The 20,911-nt window shown below is 39.0% G+C and overlaps 1 protein-coding gene across 1 annotated transcript; it reads right to left on the reverse strand.

Annotated features, from left to right (window-relative positions):
- Positions 1-702: 702 nt before the first annotated feature.
- Positions 703-20,603, reverse strand: LOC140757797 (uncharacterized). The gene is made up of 20 exons (XM_073093671.1): positions 20,433-20,603; positions 19,000-20,085; positions 18,110-18,161; positions 17,665-17,697; positions 17,550-17,576; positions 16,914-17,104; positions 16,473-16,637; positions 15,938-16,051; positions 15,458-15,558; positions 14,906-15,012; positions 14,622-14,734; positions 14,185-14,281; positions 13,348-13,460; positions 12,685-12,762; positions 11,579-11,701; positions 4,897-5,040; positions 3,814-3,995; positions 2,825-2,960; positions 1,302-1,413; positions 703-841 (listed from the first exon to the last, which is right to left on the reverse strand). Exons 1-20 carry the CDS (start codon positions 20,523-20,525, stop codon positions 804-806), a joined length of 3,105 nt encoding a protein of 1,034 aa, XP_072949772.1. The 5' UTR covers positions 20,526-20,603; the 3' UTR covers positions 703-803.
- Positions 20,604-20,911: the final 308 nt, after the last annotated feature.

Here is a 20,911-nt window from a genome sequence, read left to right on the forward strand (position 1 = left end):
CCATCGAGTCTGCCGAGTCGCCGAGCAACTTTTAAAGTCGCATTAACCACTAATCGCTCAGTTGTTGGTTGCTCAAGCGATAGTATTAATTGGGCGGTCCATCTTGATATATGATGACTTCAAAACAATTTCGCCCGCTACTAAGCACATGTCGCTTTTGAAAATTACACCTGAAGCCTACCCTCCCACATTGCTTTCGCCTACTATTATTAATTATAAATTAACCCAATTTTTACCCACCAAAGATCGGAATTTGACAACGTCTTGTATGAAGAAATTGTCATATTGTGTCTTATCTTTGGTAGGCAATAAATTGGACAAATTGAATATTAATAAAAATGGGCGTCTAGCAATAATGGATGAGGTATTAGGTAAAAGAAGTCTTAACTTTTATATTATAACCGGCTATCACCGCTATCAGTAATAATTTCTAAAAAATACATTAATAATTAAGTCTAGGTATTCTTAGATGTACTCCTAGTTTTATATTATCCAAAGTTCAACTATATTTAATCAATTGTAAACCTAAAATTATATCCTCTATGATTTACAATCGGATTTATTTAAACATATTATTTATTCTAAATGTAACCGTCCAATAATTTATTTATTTAAATTATTTTAGAAGGCGCTCGTAAGTTGTAAATACGCTTTGTTAGGAAAATGTAAATTATTTATTTATTTTTATAATAAAATAAAATATTACAAAATTATTGTGAATTTTATTAAAAAAACATACAAACCGCATGTAATGTACAAATATTTTTGCAATAATGCAAAAAATGATTCAAATTTACGAGTCACTATTTGATATCGTGTGTGGTTATCGATTGTCTTGTTCCTGTAAAAATAATTAAATAACTTTATTATCATTCATCTTATTGTCACTATCATAAACTTTATTATATATATCATTATTTAACTTCTCTAAGCGTAAAACCTAATCTATCGAGATGATGATAAGAAATAAGAAGATGAGAGTATAAGACTAGATCAAAATTGACCTATGTGACCAGACTTACTAACCTAACCTAACCAATTACGTACTTAGTTTCTGAAAAAAATCAGACATTTATTTCTTTTTCGTTACATCTATCAGGTTTTCTTAACCTAAAGCGTTAGAATAGCTAATTTATAATTGCTTTAGATAAACTGTAAGTGCATTAATTGCCTTACATATTAATATGTATAAATTTAAAATTATATGTATAAATTTTAAAATATCATTACCATCAAAGCAAGAGATAAGCCTTAAAACTCCTCATGCAGTATAACTCCACTAAACAGATAACGTATCCTACCTTGGTCTCCCGCGCCGTCCTCCCCCACGGGAGGCAGCCTCTCCATTCCCTCCTTGGCCAGGATCTCGTTGCACTCCAGGCACGGCTGCAACTCCTCCTCCATCATGTATAGCTGCAAAATTACACTGGCTAGGCTGATATTATTTTTGATATCATAATTTAGGCAATAAAGTCGACCCATAATTAGTTATATAATTAATGTTAGCTCTTAAAATTGACCCATTAATTGGTGACATATTTAATGTTAACTCTTAAAATCCACCCATAAATTGGTCACATATTTAGCTCTAAAAATTTACCCATTAATTGGTCACATATTTAACGTTAGCTCTTAAAATCGACCCGTTATTAATCACATGTTTAATGTCAGCTTTTAAAGCCGACCCATAATATAATTAGTTACATGTTTAGTGACAGTTCTGAAAATCGGCCCATAATTGTTTTCATGTTTTGTGTTAGCTCTTATAGTCGAACTTTAATTAATATAATATCAGTGATTAGATCTGATAATCACATTATGATTGTGAATAATGTCTATCAGTAACTCATAAGATTGACCTGTAGTTGCCATATAAGTATAATATAACCATACCACACCATAAATACCATAAATATGGTACAATATGCTTTTAAAATGCGTCATATTTTACACAGTAATAATAATATACTTAGGTAATTAGAGGTAATTATTACAAACACACAAAATGTCATATCTCCTTGCATAACATTTCAAATAAACACTACATAATCGAAAATTAATCATAAACTTGACAATAAACCATTTGAATAAATACATATATTTTCCGCAATATAAGTTTAACGGTCGCCACATTAAAGCAAGCCGTCAAATGTTTTGCACCCAATTAATTATACAACAGTGTTTGCTTTTTATTTCCGCTATTTAAGATACTGTTTAATATGCTTTATCTCGGCTTAAATATCTGTGTTATTTGCAATTTACGTAAATACTTTAATGTTTGTAAGAGTGGGATAGGTTTTATTTTAAGAGTTTTATTACTGGTGGGCAAAATACTTCGATCACTAATAGGAACTAGATATCGAAAGAAAAATATAAAAAATGAATAAAATATCACGAATTTATTTACTGTTATATGTGAATAATTATGGGCAATTTTAATAATGGATAGGAAGAATGGGTTTGGCATAAAAGTATTTAAGTTAAAGGATACGGACAGCCAGTCATTAAGAATTGAGTGTAATGATCGTTTTGCTGGAGGCAGTTTCCAGGACATAAATGTCAGAGATGATACGATTAAAAGGCGTCCTGTCTTAAGTAAAGCTTTAATCCTGGCTTATTAGCTTTACACTACAACCATTTGTATAGTGATCAGACATACGTAGCAGTTTGTTCAATTTAGTTGTTTGTTAGAAACATTCGGCTTCGGCCGCAACTTCGATTTATTTTGGTCATAGTCACATGCAGTTTATTGTGGCCGATACTGAAGCTACGGCCGAACACTATAATGTAGATCTGGTAATTTCTTTGAGGGTACGATACTCACCCGTCCATCCATCCCGTAGCCGACGTAGCGTTTCGTAGGCGGAGCGCCGGTATCGAAGGGTGGCGCCCTCTCGCGGGCGGTGCGCTCCGACAGCAGCGTGTGCGAGCCGCCCACCCAGCGCTGGCAGATGTGTCTGCTGGAGGACGACGCTCACATCAATATATTGTGAGATCACGTCTCTTAATTATTATGCTTAAATAATTTAATGTAATAATGCGAACTTACTTGCCTATATATTTTTTGCAGATTTCTAAGCGACGTTAGTAAAAAGTTTAATTTTTTAACTTCTATGTATATACTTTTTCTTAAAGTGGGTAATAACATTCCTTTGTAGGAATTGGAGATACAAGGTTCAAGGTTAAGAGGGAGTCATGGATAGTTTAATTTTGTGAAGCTTTTTAATTTTTTAGGATAATCAATTTTAATTGAGAATGGAACATTGATTGTTTATACTATAGTGTATTCGATCAAAAATTTATATATAACATAGGTTGGTTTCACCAGGGTCGATAAATTGGCTATAGTCGTAACTTTCAGTCGAAAACGAAGTTTCAATGGATATATAATAATTAGATTTGATCAATAGGCTCCAGCAGGAAATTATTTGGAAAATGATGCTTTTTGGGTCGAAAAATAAACTCATAATTATAGCAATACTTTACCTACCGAATTTATCTAAAATCATCCGGATTCGAGCCGAGTTCCCACTACTTGCAGGGTTTCTTAGGCGGCAGTCTCACGAAAGTAATCGCGACGATGCTCCATCAGCGGTGCCATGGATGTCCACGAGTGCCATTGCGTTGTACACTGTCAGCTGCCTTATTAACAACATGCAATACTGACTTGCAATCATCAGCCTCGGCGGGAACTTCTTCAAACGGCATCATCGTCAACAGCACATCAGTTACCTCTGATCGGTTACCTCTGATCCTTCACACGGCAGAACTCCTCTGTTCCTAAGGCAACCTCCTTAACAGCGCACAAGTTACCTCTGATCGTCGGGCTCCGGTCCCAGGGCGGCGGGCGGCGCGCAGGGCTCCGGGGGCGGGGGGCGCAGCGCGGGCAGGCGCGGCGGCGCGCCGGCGGCCGCGTCGCGCGCCGCCATGAGCGCCGCCGCGCCGCACGCGCCGCACGCCGCGCCCGCCGCCAGCCGCCGCGTCAGCAGCGCCGCCTGCGCACACGCACGGTATGTCACTCGCAAAGATAAAGATAACAGACGGCGCTACGAGCCGCTGAAGATGGCGTTTTAAAGAACTCTTTGTGGTTCGACTCCGGTGGCATCACCGCCACACCTATTTCTCTCTCAAAACAGCAGCGTTAAGCGCTACTGTGTTCTAATTTGAAAGGTGTGGTAAGGGAAACATTCTTTTCCTAGGCGTTCCAGCTGAGTCGTCTGAGGTAGTAGAGTATCTGTGGCTAAGCTCAGGTACGAATAGCTAATCCTATCTGGGGTTGATTGCAAATGTGCAAGGGCAACAGTAGCCACTTACCATCAGGTAGACTGCATGCTCGTCTGCTACTACCATAATATAAAAAAATACATGTACGTTACTGAAGATTATTCGCAAGCTTGACATAAGATAATACCATTATGACTTTTTTATTATAACAATATTGCAGTAGCATATAAACATGCAGTACACCTGATGGTAAATGGCTACTACTACCAATGGATATCCGTCATCGACTCCAAATAAAAATACATTTTTTACTTGAAATAGACCACACATGTATAACTACCCCTGAAAACTTAATTAAAAAACCTCAGAGAAGTATATCTCCCCTACCACAAACGTCAAAATAAAATAACACTGCGCTAAATACTGATATTAATTGACAGTAATGAAAGTAGCTGTCTTGCTTCCGGAGTCGAATTACGAAGGCTTCGCTGACCTTGAAAAACTGGGAGTAGTTATTCCGTTCCTTCATAAGTTATACATTTCTATCACATATAAATACGTGTCTATCTAATTAATTCAAATAAATACTACTCTTTTACTTCTCCCTTTAAAAACAATGCTTTCCATAAAAAACCTGTCCTTAAACAACCTACTCCGATCAATAAAGGGTACCTTCGGTTCCCCAAGGGCTGCAGCCAACACCTTCAGCCTGTCCTGCAACGCCTGCAACTGCCACTGCGTATCGTCCTTCATGGACAGCAGGTCGATGATCTCCGCTTTCAGATCCGTCGTCTTCAGCAGGTCTTTTATAGCACCCTATGATTTGGTGTAAATTATTATTTATTAACAATTTCTTTTTATATAAAGCAACAATCAAGATTATTGAACTTTCATCATAGTGATAATATATACATTTATGAGTGTTCTCCTGTAGACGAGTAAATGTGTAATAGGTGTTATCCTAGGACTGGCTGTAACTTTTTAAGGGTGTATAAAATCTGCCAGCAATTCACGAACCGATGTTCGTCGATTCGAATCGACGATTCGATTGCGACCTGATGTGACATAATTTGCTCAGCAGCAGCAAGAGTGGATTCGGAATATTTTTAGTGAACGATGAGCTTCACTTATCCCCTCCGATGATGTCAAGAATTTGGATGGTACAAAAATATAGTTGTACCTAATAAATACGGTGACTCGAGATAATAAATAATAGTTAAAAAAAACTAAAAAATACGCTTTTATAAAAAATTCGACCAAAAAATGAAAAATAAATAATAGTTTAAAAAAACTAAAAAAATACACTTTTTATAGAAAATCCAACTAAAAAATAGAAAATATTTTTTTTTAAATTTGAATTAAGAATAGTGTAAATAAGATAAAAATATTATTTTCTTCTCTTTGTGTTGCTGCTGCCTGCAGAGATTTTAAAACTGTTAGTAGTTTAATTAATTTTACAGCTCGAGTTAATAATATAAGTTGTGACTATGACGATGAGCTGAAATCATATATGCCTTTACATTTGGCAGCAAGAAATGGGAACAATGAAATAGTGGAAATCTTGTTAAAGGAAAGTGCAGATGTTGAAGTGCTGAATGAATAAGGATGATGAGACACCGCTTCATGATGCTATTAACAACGGACGCGTCGAAGTTGAGGTCAGGTCAGGTCAGGTCAGGTCAGGTCAGGTCTTTTTTTTTTTTTTTTTTTTTTTTCCCGCTGAAGGCGGATTTACAAGATTTCTACTGTTGGAGGTCCTCGCAATTTTATACGGGCGGCCTGAAACAGGATTTTTAGTTAAAGCTATTAAAAAGCAGAAAAGTTTTAGACAATTTTGGCTATTGAATCTGAGATTTGGTGAAAATAGATATATAATATGTATATACATACGTGTATAATATTATTTATTTTGTAAGAATAATATATATTTAGATATATATATTGTAGCAGTAGCACTTCTATTTAATGATTAGTAATTATTAACATAATCAGCTGTGATTAGAAAAATGACAATAATTATAAGACAATATATGACGATAATATTATAAGACGAGAATAAGACAATATATATATATATAATTTTTTTTTTTTTTTTTTTTTTTTTTTTTAATAAACAAAAATAAATAATAAAACTGATGACACTCTAATGAGTTACTAAAAGTACAAATCAAGTTTCGTTTAAGTTTTTGAGGCTATTTACAATATTGTTCGCAAGATTTAGAAATGTTTGCAAGCATGAATTTTGCTTGAGAAGTTCAGACAGACAGTAAGGATCAATGTTGATATTATTACAAGTAAATTCGTGTTCTTGACGTACATTTGCGAAGACTGGACATTGTTTGAGTAAGTGATCGATTGTTTGGATTGAGTTACCATCACAGGGGCATTTATCGGTGGTGGAAATTTTGAAACGATGCAGATAGTGTAGATGGTAACCGTGACCAGTTAAAATCTGAGTAAGCTGAAAGGTGAGTGTCGTGGATTTGAGCAGATCTCTAATAATATCTATGTTAGGGCACCAAAGTCGCGTGTGCGCTCCTTTGGTTTCAGCCTGATATCTACTATTGATTATTCGGTCGGTTTCCAATTTTTGATGGTGTTTCATATAGCTAATAGGAAAGTTACTAAAGCTGGGAGGTGAGTGCAAGCTGGCAGCTGCTTTGGCAGCTTGGTCAGCTGCCTCATTTCCTGCGAGTCCTACATGTGACTTGATCCACAAGAATCGAATCGAGCCTAAAAGTTGAATTTTGTATATATTTTTATGTATTTCTACAGCCATTGCGTTGGTTGAGTTCCGATTCTGCAACTCCATGAGAGCAGACATGGAATCAGATAGGATGACGACTTTAATTATTCCTCTCGCAACGCAATGCTCGCAAGCCCTCTGTATTGCAAGCATTTCTGCTTGAAATACAGAGCAGCTGCCGTGTAGTTTGAGTTTCTTGGTCTCTATTTTGCCATTCGGATGATAAATAACAAAAGCAGCTCCGACTAAACCATCATGTTTACTGCCGTCTGTATAGATTTGGGTCATATCCGGTGATGTGTTGTTGTCAATTTCATTCTGGGTGCAAACAGTGTCGAAGGTGATGCTGATTCTTGTCGAAGGATGTAAGAGATAAGAGGGGTTAGCTGGACGATCGCATGTGATGTCTGCTGGTAGAAATTTGGTGTATCCTGATCTCTTGGTTCTTTGTATTTCAGCAATTTCAGTGATTTTAATATCTAGCGGGATAAAGTCAGCTAAGGCAATGGCGGCAGTGCCTGAGATAGTTTTAAAACCCCTAATTGCCTTAAGGGCGAATCCTCTCTGGAGTGATTTGAGATTATTGCACACTATTTTGTATTTGGTTGCGGAACTCCAAATTTCCGCAGCATATGTGATTGTGGGTTCAATTACGCTATTGTATATGATAATTATGTTTTCTGATTGTACGCCCCAAGTGGGTCGTACAAACAGACTTAACTTTTTATAAATCTTCTGGGCTTTAACTATTGCATTGTTAACGTGTTTGATAAACTTAAGGTTTTTGTCAATTATTACGCCAAGATACTTAATTTCGCTGGAGAAGGGAACGTGAGTATTGTTAACAATTATTTTTGATTTAGAGGCTTTGGCTGTGAAGGCAATTGCTTGAGTTTTATTGGGAGCAAATTCCAATTTAACTTTACATCCCCACTCGGTGATAGTTCTTAGAGCATCGTTGGCGTCGTTTTCCAGTTTGGTGAGACTGTCTGTTGAAACGATAAGAAGTAGGTCGTCGGCGAATGCTTGAAGATGACAAGTAAGAGGAAGATCTGTGTTTAAAATTTCGTCTATTATTAAGTTCCAAAAGAGCGGTCCCAAGACAGACCCCTGCACACAACCTCGAGACAATACTCTTTGAACAGTGGCGTCTGCGTAGTTTAAAGTTACGGACCTGTCACTGAGATAGCTCTGGATCATTCTGTAGAGATTTGAAGGGCATTTGACATCATGCAACCTGTTCAAGAGAGCAGGCCACCAAGCATGGTCAAACGCTCCTTTAATGTCCAAAGATATCGCAATGACAAGTTTCCCACTATTCTTTGCATTTTTTATATGGGTTAATGCTTCGGCCAGTGCGTCGTTAGTTGATTTTTGCTCCCGAAATCCAAATTGATTTCTGTGTAAGTTATTGGTGATATTGAGATGATGTATGAGTCTTTTATATATTAATTTCTCCAGCAATTTGCCGAAAACATCTAACAGTCCTATTGGGCGATACGACGAAATATCCATGTAGTCTGGTTTATTGGGTTTTGGTATGGTCTTGACAAAGGCATTTTTCCAAGCTGTTGGAAAATGGGCAAGATGTAGGCAATGATTCATTAGTTGCAAGGTTAATTCGGGAAAGGTTTCGGTAAATTTGTTGCAAATATCTGCAGTAAGATGATCGGGACCAGGGGATTTATGCGGACTCATAGAAGATATGCAATCGATGACCTCTTGGAGTGTAAAGGGCTCCTCGCTTGCAGTGGTCGGTATCGTGTTTGCCCTGCATCTAAGGCGCTTTTGCGTTTCAAGTGAATCAGGAGTGTCAATTGGGTAGAATCGATTGATCAGGGCGCTTACTGACTCTTCGCTGGATTTAGTGAAGGTGCCGTTGCCAAGGTTGAGGGTAGTAGGAGGCGTGGGTTGAGGGGAGCACTTTAGCAGCCTGTTGGTAAGTGACCAAACATCTTCTTTCCCTTGTTTGCTGCAAAAGTTTCTAAAGTGCTCGGTGGAGACTTTGGATAAGGTAAGCTTATATTCATCTTTTATGATTTGTCTTTCTAGTAATATATTTTCCAATGGTTTGTTTTTCCTTTTCAGATCCTGAATGCGGTGATGATAGAACACAACTTTCTTCTTAAGACGGTCCAGATCTTCGTTCCACCATGGTATGTTCTTTATTTTATTTCTTTTGGCTTTTAAGGTTCTGTTGCAGGCTTTTTGTATGTTTTTCGTGACTGTGTTTATGTATATGTCTAATTCCGTGTTATTTAAGTTTTTAATTTCAGGTTCAGCAAGGACGGAGGTGCTCATTTCACTAATTAGCGACTCCTTCACCAGGTTCCAGTCGGCGCTGAAGGTGTTATACCGGTAAGTAGTTAATGTGCTCTTGTGTTTTAGTTTATTTTTATTAATATTTAACGTAAATTCGATGGCGTGGTGTTCTGAGGTCGGACAAGCGTCGTAGTTAATGTTCCATTTGTCAATCTTGGATGCAATGTTGTCAGAAGCGATAGTGAGGTCAATAATGGAGGTTCTCAGCGTGCCCAAAGAAGAGGACTCAAACGTGGGTTTATCTCCAGTATTACAAAGGGCGAGATTGTGCGACGTTATTAGGTCCAATACCTCGCGGCCTCTCTTGTTGGAGGTATGTGAGCCCCAGATCTGGTGCCAACCATTGAAATCGCCGCATATCACGGCTTGGGAGTTATCAATGTCTTGGAGAAGAAGGTCAAGTTGAGTCAGTGTGTTACTATCATCGGATTTAGGCTCTATGTAGACGGAAACAAGGTAGATTTTATTTAGTTTGTAAGTGATTTGGGCAGTGCTGATGTTGGGTGACGAGTGACTTGCTATGCCAAGAGCAGCGCCTATGCCAGTCTTGACTGCAACGACTGCTTTAACGCGCGTGTCTGTGGTGAACTGGAATATGTCGTAACCATGGATGTTCCTCATGGTGTTGCGACTACCGACGTACGGTTCTGTGATAAACGCAACATCATACTCATGGTCTGTAAAATATCTGACAAATTCCAGTTCACTAGCGTAGCTCCTGCCCAAATTACATTGGATCATTTTTAGGCTATTGTTTGAGTTAGTAGGAGCGATTTTATGAGTTTGTTGACAATTTCTCTGGACGGCACGCAGTGATTGCTATAATCCATAGTCGATTTTAGCAACCACCCTGCACATCATGTCCTCTTTTATCGGGCATGTGTATGAGAATGCCGAGTGCTTGGTGTTGAGAGTTGTATTGGACCTGTTGTTTTTGCGGGAGCAATTGTAGCAGCTTAATACATCTGCGTTGGTTTTAGATGGGCAGTTTTCGAATGTATGGCCCTCTGCGCCACAGTGCGTGCATAGACTCTCATCACTGGTGCAATGTTTTTTCAAGTGCCCGAACTGCAGGCATTTGTTGCATTGCAGCAGGGGCACAAATTCCTCAACGTGGATCTTTTGATGATCCACGTTCAGTCTACCGAGTTCAATGACTTTCTTCCAAACTTGGCTGGAGGTTAAAAATACCGCATTGTACAGTTTGTCATTTTTGTTACGCCGTTGGAACCTAAACTGCAGATCTTCCGCGCTTGGTCTCAGCAAGCCCACTTCCGGGTTCTGTTGAATGATTAATTTTGTAAGTTGGTCAGGTCAGGTCAGGTCAGGTCAGGTCAGGTCAGGTCAGGTCAGGTCAGGTCAGGTCAGGTCAGGTCAGGTCAGGTCAGGTTAGGTTAGGTTAGGTGATCGGCGCGCCTGGTAGATTCCTTTATTGGTCTTAACGCAGACCTTCCGGGTCTCAGGAAAACAAAAATCGCTGATCCTGATTATCCTAGTAAGGATAACGGGTCAGAATGTTTAAAATATTGAATTGTCATCGGTCCTTAATAAGTATGCCAAATTTCAAGTTAATCCGACGTTTTGAAGGGGGTTAAAATCATGTTCAAATATTCCGTTACATACTAACATACATACGTCTGAAGCTAATAAAAGCGTATTAAAAAGAAACGTTCTTCTACTTTGTTATCATTATGTTGCCACTTCTACAATTTTATGGACGGACTTAAGTAGAGTCTGCACCAAATATTAATCCGTTCTGAATATAGATGCGAGTCGCGTTGCAACAGCAACAGCAGCAGCAAATTGTAGATATGAGCGGGATGAAGACAGTGCAAGACCACCCCGGCACCCATCGCTGCCCGCTCTCGCCCACAAGTACATAGCTTCGTTAGTGTGCTCTTACCGTTTTTACGGAGTATAATATGCTCATAGTTATGTTCGACCGCATTGTCTCTCTAACTACACCTGCGCGCAACCATACAAAGCGAACTAGAAGTTTGGCGCGGACTATACACGACTCTAGATTTGGTGCTAACCCCTTTCCCCAGTAACAAACAAACAAACAAACGCTTTCTACACTCACAGCCCCACAACAGGATTCCCTGTGTCGTGGGTGCCATGGACACACACATAGACAAATACACAAACAACCAGACCCAGGAACAGAAATCTAAATTCATCATTCAGATATCTGTCTGGCCGGGGATCGAACCCGGGACCCTTTGCGCGTCAGACCGGCATGGTGACCGCTCCGCCACGCGGGTCGTCAAACAGTAAGCAGCTCACCATCCAGACGGCGTCCTGGCGGTGGAACTTGTCGTGGCAGACGTCGAGGCGGCGCGCGAGCTCGGCGCGGGCGCGCGCGAACTCCGCCTCCGCCAGCAGCCCCGCCAGCCGCGACGTGTCCGCCTGCGCACACGGTACTCATCAACACAACGGCCATCATGACACATTTTGAAATCCCCTTCTATATATTTTTTTTATAATATAAGAGTAGCAGACGAGCATGCAGTCCACCTGATGGTAAGTGGCTCCTGCCGCCCATGGACATCTGTAATCAACCCCAGATAGGATTAGTTATTCCTACCTGAGGTCGGCCACAGATGCGCCGCTATCCCTGAGGACTAAGCTGGAACGCCTCGGAGAAGTCTGTCTCCCTTACCACACCCATCAAACCGAAACACAGCAGCGCCTAACACTGCTGTTATTATATATATAAATACACCTGCTCGCAACAACTTCAGAGCGGACTAGCAGTTAGGCGCGAACTATACATGTCTAATGATTCGAAAAATTAGTTATTTCGGCTATAAATTCAGTATTAACGAAAATAATAGCAATTTTCAAAACAAATTTTATATTAAGCGTGAAGACGCTCCCGGCTACCATGACATCCACAAGTAACGTCACGTTACGATATCCCATAGAAAAGTTCAAACGATACAGTGACACGCCAAAAAAATGACGTTAAGTTGCCCCGGTCAGACATTTTTAATACTGTCTTCATACCCATTTTATTTTTAAGAGATTCACTGACTCTACTCTGCACGGATTTGTTTCAATTATCAAAGTTTAAAATTCACTACATGATGTAATAAAAAAGACGTACTTTTCATATGACGTAACTTAATTCCTCATGGACCTCAGGTAGAAATCTACTCTTATCTGGGATTTATTACAGGTATTAATCATAAGCACTTCACTTACCATCTAATAATGGTGATCTGATGATGGTAAGTGACTCATGTCGAGTATATTTTAAGGAACAGGCATTCCATGATATTTTAACCTAAGTTTATTCCAACGTGAGAAACAACTCCCTTTATAAATCATGGAACTCTTTCTCTTTTAGTAGCGATACCACCACTACACTTATTAATAACAAATCTCACCTTGTCTCGAAGTCCATCGATAACTTCATCTCGATCAGCTTTTTGTTCTCGCAACATCTCTACGCACTCCACCAAACTCTGGAATATTCATAAAGCAATATCCATAATTCAGAATTGCTTACTATTGCTAACTATAATCACATTTTAATCCAAGTTTTCTTCATCTTTCTTTATGCAAATCGAACTTAAGATTAACAGATAATTTAGTCCAAAAGATAATTGGCAAAAATAGAATTTTCCGACAGTATGGATTGTCCCCATGAAGACGTTTTTGCAGATTTTTGCTTGGCCAGCTAATTTAACCAGTCAAACTCTCTACGCCACTGACTCCTCACCGCATCATAGATTTAAAAGGTGATAGAACCAGTATGGTTAGCTACAGATGTCCAAAAGCGGCAGTGATCACCATCAGGTTGACAGTTTGCAACTTCAGCCTTGTGAAGACAGTATCTTATATATTCTATTCTCGTGCCACAATGTTAATTACCGTACTCCTCCGAAACGGCTTTACCGATTTTCACCAAACTTTAGCATATTCAGTAGGTCTAAGAATCGGCTACTATCTATTTTTCATACCCCTAAGTGATAAGGGTTGTTCACCCTTAACATTTTTTTATTTATATGTCAACACAACGTTTGCCGGGTCGGCTAGTGCCGCGTTACCCTGAGCTCGTCGGCGAGCTGCGACTGGAAGGCGGTGAGCGCGCGGTGCGCGTGCACGGTGCGCTCCAGCTCGCCCACCAGCTCCTCGTGACGCTCCGTCAGCTCCAACACCGCTGGAAACCACATTCATACAGTAGGCATGATGACAAATTTTGAAAACCCATTCTATAATGTACGTACTACTGATTGTACGTCTGTATGTACGTCTACTGATTCCAAAAATCGTATTATTTCGACAATAAATTGAGTGACATACCCAATAATGACGTCATTCGCGGCCCGATAAGCGTTTCAGACAAGATGGCCGACTGCAGTATTTTATACTTTCACTTTATTGAAAATATAATAAATCTTAAATCTTTTTTTAAACTGGGTCATTTTTGAGAATAATTTATTCTTTGATTTTTAATACTGTCTTCATGCCTATTATAATAATAATATTATAATAATAAACATAACTCGCCTACTACACTCGCAGCCCCATGCTAGGATTCTATGGGTCATGGGTACTACACAGTAAACACAGACGTAGATACCCAGACCACACCCATAAATAAATAAACACCCAGACCAAAACAGAAATCTATTCGGGAAACGAACCCAGAGTCAGACCGGTGACCTGGTGATATGGTGACCACCCCACTACGCAGGTCAGAACATCACCCAGTCAGAAACACTGGTTGTGCTATGTCGCCACAATAGGATAGAATAAAACGCAGCTTAATCAAAACTTACAAAATTCGTTACTATGCGACAAAAAATGTTATAGCAGTGGTCAGATACCATACACAAAAATGATTCCGTTCTATTCTATTATTTATGTTTGGTCAGATATACCTGCAGTTTCAGCATTATTGTTAACGGCTTCCAACTGCGTCAAACCGCCCTTAAGATCGTTGCGAATTTGCCCTATTTGCTCTTGGAAACTTTGCATCTGCAAACATTAGAGCACACTGCAAACATATTTGTATGTACCTATAGTCCGCGTAAAACTGCTAGTCCACTCTGAATATAGAAATGAATCGCGTCGTCATAGAAAATTGTATGACTATACTTGGTCGCAACAACGTCAGAGCGGACTAGCAGTTCGGCGCGGACTATAACTATCTTGATAACAATAAATTTCACGCCAGGCAAGATGGCAATAACTTGGAAGCAACCTATCTTCAATGATCCAAATAAGGTACATTTACATACAAGACATTTAAAAAACTTCGATAGCGTGATTCAGGATCTCTTGTTGATGTCGAAGACGTAGGTACATCATAACCCACCTGTGTAGTGAGTCCAGCATCGAACCCGCTCAATTGTTCCGCGTAGTCAGCCACCAGGGAGTACAGGCTGGATATACGGTGATCAAGCTTCAACGCGACTTCGAGTTTTTCGGCTACAATCAATAAAAACGCCATTTTACTAACAGAATCAAAGCTTCATCTTCGATAACTCGATAAAACGGAGGCTTTTTAAGACACGCCACACTTCAAGCCAAAACACACTACATTTCTGGTAAATAATTCCAAGGTATCAAAGTTTTCTATATTAAAATATGGTCTCGTACCGACTGATTTAGCGGTGTGCATCGCACTCTCGGCAGCGTTCGTAGCCTTGTTTGTCATGCTATTCATTCTTTTCCACAGGTCATCCTTTACAGACTTTATTAGGTCTCTGGAAATATCATCAAATGCAATTGATTTCTTCATTAGTAGGATTCATAAGTAAGGACTTAAATCGCCGATATGAAGAAAAGAAGCCATAAAAACACAGTTTGAAACTCCTGTCATACCTAATTATCTCCCTTACCTCCTGATTTGGTATCAACCGATTTCTTCGATCACCCCATTAGATCTCATTTAAATGCTATACGGGACATTTCGTTTAATACTGCAGAAACGAAAGCGTGGTAAAATTATTTTTTCTCCTGGAAGAAAGACTAGGTTCTGCCAACGATAAAACTAATTATGCTGAACATTGAAAGATATTACTCGTATAAACAATAAATGTATTCTTCATACATTATTGATGAAAAACTTACTTACTGTTATGAAAAAACCCACATTATTTATTTTAAACAAATGGCGGAAACTTAGTTGCCATCCCATCATCAACTTACTCCATCTCCCCTCTCGTAACTCCTGGTTCCGGTGCGGTGGTGACGGTAGAGGACGGCTGCGACACCACCGAAGCTCTACCCATCACGGTGCTGATGGACCCCTAGGCGTAGGGATGTCGGAAGTGAAAAAAAAAATCGATATAACGATGTATCGTAATAAATTAAAATATCGATATCGGTGTCCATACATCGCGAAAAATATCGATATATCAATAAACGGTAGAATTTTCACAAGATTTGGCGGTTTATAAATAATAGTATATTTAGTTCAACATAACTCAATAATATCAATAGAATATTTTATACAAAGTACTTCTTTTTTGAAGGCAAATAACTAAATTTCTAAAATTTGCCCCACAGCAGTACTGCTGGAATAAAAATATATCGTTTTTTATACAATTGGATTCTATGTTAGATATTTTGTATCGATGTATCGATATATCGGATCAAAATGTATCGATATTTTTGCAACATCCCTACCTTGACAGAGACGGTGGACGGGCGAGCCGTGGACGGCCGCGCCAGCTGCGACTCCTTCACCATCGGGTCGATCGCCACTGACTTACGCGCCGTCGACGGGCGGGCCCTAATTGGCTGAAAATATCGTGACTTATATACCGTGAGATTTTGCTTTTATTATTTTATTGTAAAACTTTAAAGTACTAGTTCGCGGTGCTAAATACCTACATATAATTAACGTATAGTCCGCGAGGTCTAAGCTGAGCTTTGCATTTGTGTGAGTGCACATGGATAGTGTAAGTGTGAAGTCAAATTACGTCTTTTAATTTTCATGATACATTTCTAAATGCCCAATAACATTTTTTTTATAAGCTAACAATTTTTTTATATTTCTTCAAATCACTTTCGCAGCGTAATTTTATCATTATTTGTTGCACTTCTAGGTTAGACACTTAGCGGTACAATCCTACCGACGGTTAGTTATCAGGTTACCAAGTTACTATTGAGTCATCAAGTACAATCCTACCGATGGCAAATTATCAGGTTACCAAGTTACCATGGTGTCATCAGTATCGGAGGTGAGCGCCCTCTCCGCCTCCCGCCTGGCCTCCTCCACCTGGCCGTCCATGCCGGGTGGCAGCGCGCCTGCCGCCGTCAGCTGCGTCAGAAGCCCTGCCATCCGGTCTATCGCTTCCTCGGCTGCTTTCACGCGAGCATTCACCTGATTAAACGTCACTTTCTTACCAACCGAACTAACAAAACAGCATGCAGTACACCTGATATTAAATCGATAGAATGAACCCGAGATAGAATTAGATATTCCTACCTGAGGTCGGCCACAGATGCGCCGCTATCCTAGGACCTGAGGACTAAGCTGGAATGCCCTAGATAAGTATGTCTCTCTTGCCACACCCTTCAAACCAGAACACAACAGTGCTTAACACTGGTGTTATCTTACGCGGTGGTAGAAATTTATGCGGTGATAGGTATTAAATACCTGCATAGCTTCCATAGTATCAGTGAGCGAGGCGCTGCCTTTCACCAGGTCGCTCCTGAGCTTCTTGTTGTCGGGTAGCCGGAGCTCACCCATGGGCGCCGCCTTGGCCATTAGCCCCTTGACCGCAGCCTCCAGCAACGCAAATTGGGACTGAGTAACCACGTCGATACTGGCCCCTCGTGCACGGGAATCTACACGAGCAATAGAGAATCGAGAGGGATTTTTTGACGACATCTATTTTCATTTCCAAAACATGATGAAAGTCAAACTTTATTACGATTATTACAAGAAACGAAAATACAACGCTACCGATATACGATTACGATAGTTGCAGACTTCAAGATTGATTTTTCATTTTAGTACCTATACGATTGCAATTATAATACTTTGGTACAACAACAACACCCAACAAGACGTGTTAAGCACAGTCAAATAGCTGAGTATAGAAATATAACTTATACAGAAATTCTATAAATTACACAAATTAACACTGAGGATTTATTTTAAAGTGTATAAGAATACAGAAATAGTAATCAAAAATTCGTCATTTGTAAGCAATACAATTAGTTAAATTCGTTAAAAATACATATTTTACGCGGACAAGGTGACAAGAAAAAATGTAACAATTAAACTCACCACTACGCGTGGTTGGTCCTTTTTCAACTGGAAATTGATAACACAGTTACTTTACATTTTTAGGTTTTAAAATAATTACATTGTTAATTATATGTAAAATAAATAATTGACTTACCAACAAGTACTTTCCTCTTGTCGCGGTCGATTTCTTCAGTGAAACAAAAATTAATAATGTAAGTAGGTAGTTTTAAAATAAGCAATTAAATATATGGTAAATATAAGCACTGTAGTATTTTCCTATGGGTCTCGTGCTATGGATTCTACCTATATACGTCTCTAATTTTTAAGCTTCACATATTTAAATTAAATTTTGGGTTGTGTTGACGGAAAAGTAAAACATTTTAAAGAAACCTAAGTCATCATTTGAAATGTGCATGAAAGTTGGAACTCCACAAAATTCTCAAAGGTGTGTTAATTCTATCGAAACACAGTTGGTAATCGTGGTGAGCAACGGGACAACAATAAGTTATTACGAAAATAATTATTTTTTTACATTAACTGATGATTATTGTGTCAGGACACCAATGATTTATGTTAGAATAAAGTATTGTTTTAGATACCTGTTATAGATATACTTGATGTGCTTTCCTCTTTTACTTTTATCTTTTCTTTCTGAAATATATTCCTGTTATAAATACAATAATATCATTCATAGAACTATAATGTTAAACCTAATATATGTCAGATAATCAAAAACTACTCAATTAATTGGTACCTTTTTTTACCACAAAGCCATATTTGCCTACAATAAATAGATGGACAATGTAAATATTCCAGAAGTGTGAAACCGTTGAGCATTCGCTAGAAATGTCAAGTGTGCACAGAGCGGGCGCCCGCTTCATACGGCCTGGGATCCGCCACGCGTCCGTAGCGTGCTAGCTTGGAACTGTAGAGTCCGTGCCAAACAGCTAGTCCGCTCTGAATATATAAATGAGTCGCGCCGCAACAGCAAATTATAGACATTAGCGGAACGAAAATAGCGCGGGACCCCCGGCAGCTTCCGCTGTCCGCTGTCGCCCACGGGTACATAGCTGCGTTAGTGTGCCCTTATTCTTGCTGCAGAGTATATGCGTGTGGTTGTGTTCGACCGCATTGGCTCTATGACTACACCTGCGCGCAACAACTTCAGAGCGGACTAGAAGTTTGGCGCGGACTATACTCAACTGAGAAACAATAGGCGAGCGGGCGCCTGCTGCGTTTAATAACCCATCACACGCGTGCGCACTATCGACGCTGCTCAGTACAAACGCGCGCCAATTTTCCGAAAACCCTCCTACACCTCTAAATTAGTTTTAAATTTTCAATGATATTCCAACACGCTTGTACATATTAAGATACTTCTTATTTCTAGCAATCACAATTTTTAGGTTAGGTGTTTGTCTGTATCAATGCCTCCGCCCTCATACAATTTTCAAATTAGTTTTAGAGATATAATTTTATAATATATTACCCCTTTAGTCGCCGGCGATGGTGTCCTATCACGTTCAGCCCGCTCTCTCTCCTTCGCTGCAGCCCTCTCGGCCTTTTCTTTTTCTTTCTGAGCTCTCTCTAATTCCTTTTGCTCCTCCCTTTCTGCCCTTTCTTTTTCTTTTCTAGCGCTTTTTTCAGCTTTTTCTAATTCTTTCTGCTCTTCCTTTTCAGCCCTTTCTCTTTCTTTTCTAGCGCTTTTTTCAGCTTTTTCTAAAACTTTCTGCTCTTCCTTTTCAGCCCTTTCTCTTTCTTTTCTAGCGCTTTTTTCAGCTTTTTCTAATTCTTTCTGCTCCTCCTTTTCTGTCCTTTCTCTTTCCTTTCTAGAGCTTTTATCAGCTTTTTCTAATTCTTTCTGTTCCGCCTTTTCTGCTTTTTCTTTTTCTTTTCTAGCGCTTCTGTCGGCTCTCTCTAATTCTTTTTGTTCTTCCTTTTCCTTTTCTTTTCTGGCACTTCTATCAGCTCTCTCGAATTCCTTTTGTTCCTCCTTTTCTGCCCGTTCTCTTTCTTTTCTAGCGCTTCTATCAGCTTTTTCTAGCTCTTTCTGTTCCGCTTTTTCTGCCTTTTCTTTTTCCCTCCTAGCGCTTCTATCAGCCTTCTCTTGTTCTTTTTGGTCGGCTTTTTCAGCTTTCTCCTTTTCCTTTCTAGCACTTTTCTCAGCTTTTTCAAGTTCTTTCTGTTCCGCTTTTTCTGCTTTTTCTTTTTCTTTCCTTGCACTTTTATCGGCTTTCTCTTGCGCTCTTAATTCCCTCTCCCTTTCTTTTTGTGCGTCTTTTTCAGCCTTTGCTTTTGCTTTATCACCCTTATCATGCTTTTCTTTTATTTTTTCTTCTCGATGTTCCTTAATGTCTGCCATTCGTTTCTTAGTAGGGGGTGACCTTGTAGGACTCTTTGAAGATGAGCTTTCTGAAAATTCCTTCATTTTCGTAGGTTTTTGTGCTGGGCGTGTCGGTGGGGAGGCGGTTCTCTGTTCGGTTATTCTTATTTCCACCCGCTGCTGTAGCATGCGCTGCTGTCGCGCCAATATGTGTAAGATTGTTTGTATTATTTTAAAGTCCACTTTATTTACCTGCAATCGATAAAAAAATCCATACATATTTAAATTATGCGCTGTAATTAGCGAACAGGCATGTTCACCAGTCTTTAAGTGCCACTGCAAGCAATGGGTCATCAAACTTAAAAAGAACTTTAGTCTAAACCTCTACATAAACTCCATTTGACGGACTGCTATTCCTAAAGACTTAGTTCGGCATCACATGATACCACGCATGTTCCTTAGCGCAAATTAAAGCAGAAATCGATGTGAATCTATGATTGGCCTGCTAGTAATTAAGAGATTTCAATGCATTTATATTTTGTAGTAGATACTTATATAGTACTAAAGATAATCTTTGTATAGTTCCCATCTAGACTTACGTCGGGCGGTCCCAACGCCATGTTGATGAGGTCCTCGACGCTCATGAGGAGCGTGGAGTCGCTCATGTTAGGTTCATCAAAATGACGCGGCATTTTATTTAATTATTATAAGATTTTACAAGTAAAAGATCTCAAAATTGCTTTCAGGTTTGACAGCCTGCTGTCAAATGATCTGATAGAGGCGAAGTAATTCTAGCTTATTCTTTACAATTATTAGGCTAGCCAGTTTCATAAGTTGACGCAGAAATACTGTTAATACTTCGTCTGACTGCGTAATTAGAAAATTATTAGGTATTTACTACGACTACTTATATCCTTTTTATAAAAAAATAAATTAATTTTAAAATTGTAAGGAATTTATAAGAGAATAAGATTCTATAAAGAAATAATATTCATAAACACTTTTTTCTAATCTACAAAATAAAAAGTCGACCGTAAAATGTAACAATTTTCTAAACACTTCCCATTATTTATTAACT

The sequence above is a fragment of the Epargyreus clarus genome, unplaced genomic scaffold (assembly GCF_041222505.1).
Source record: "Epargyreus clarus isolate Ecla_fem2 unplaced genomic scaffold, WU_Ecla_fem_2.2 ptg000001l, whole genome shotgun sequence".
NCBI classification, from domain to species: Eukaryota; Metazoa; Arthropoda; class Insecta; order Lepidoptera; family Hesperiidae; genus Epargyreus; species Epargyreus clarus.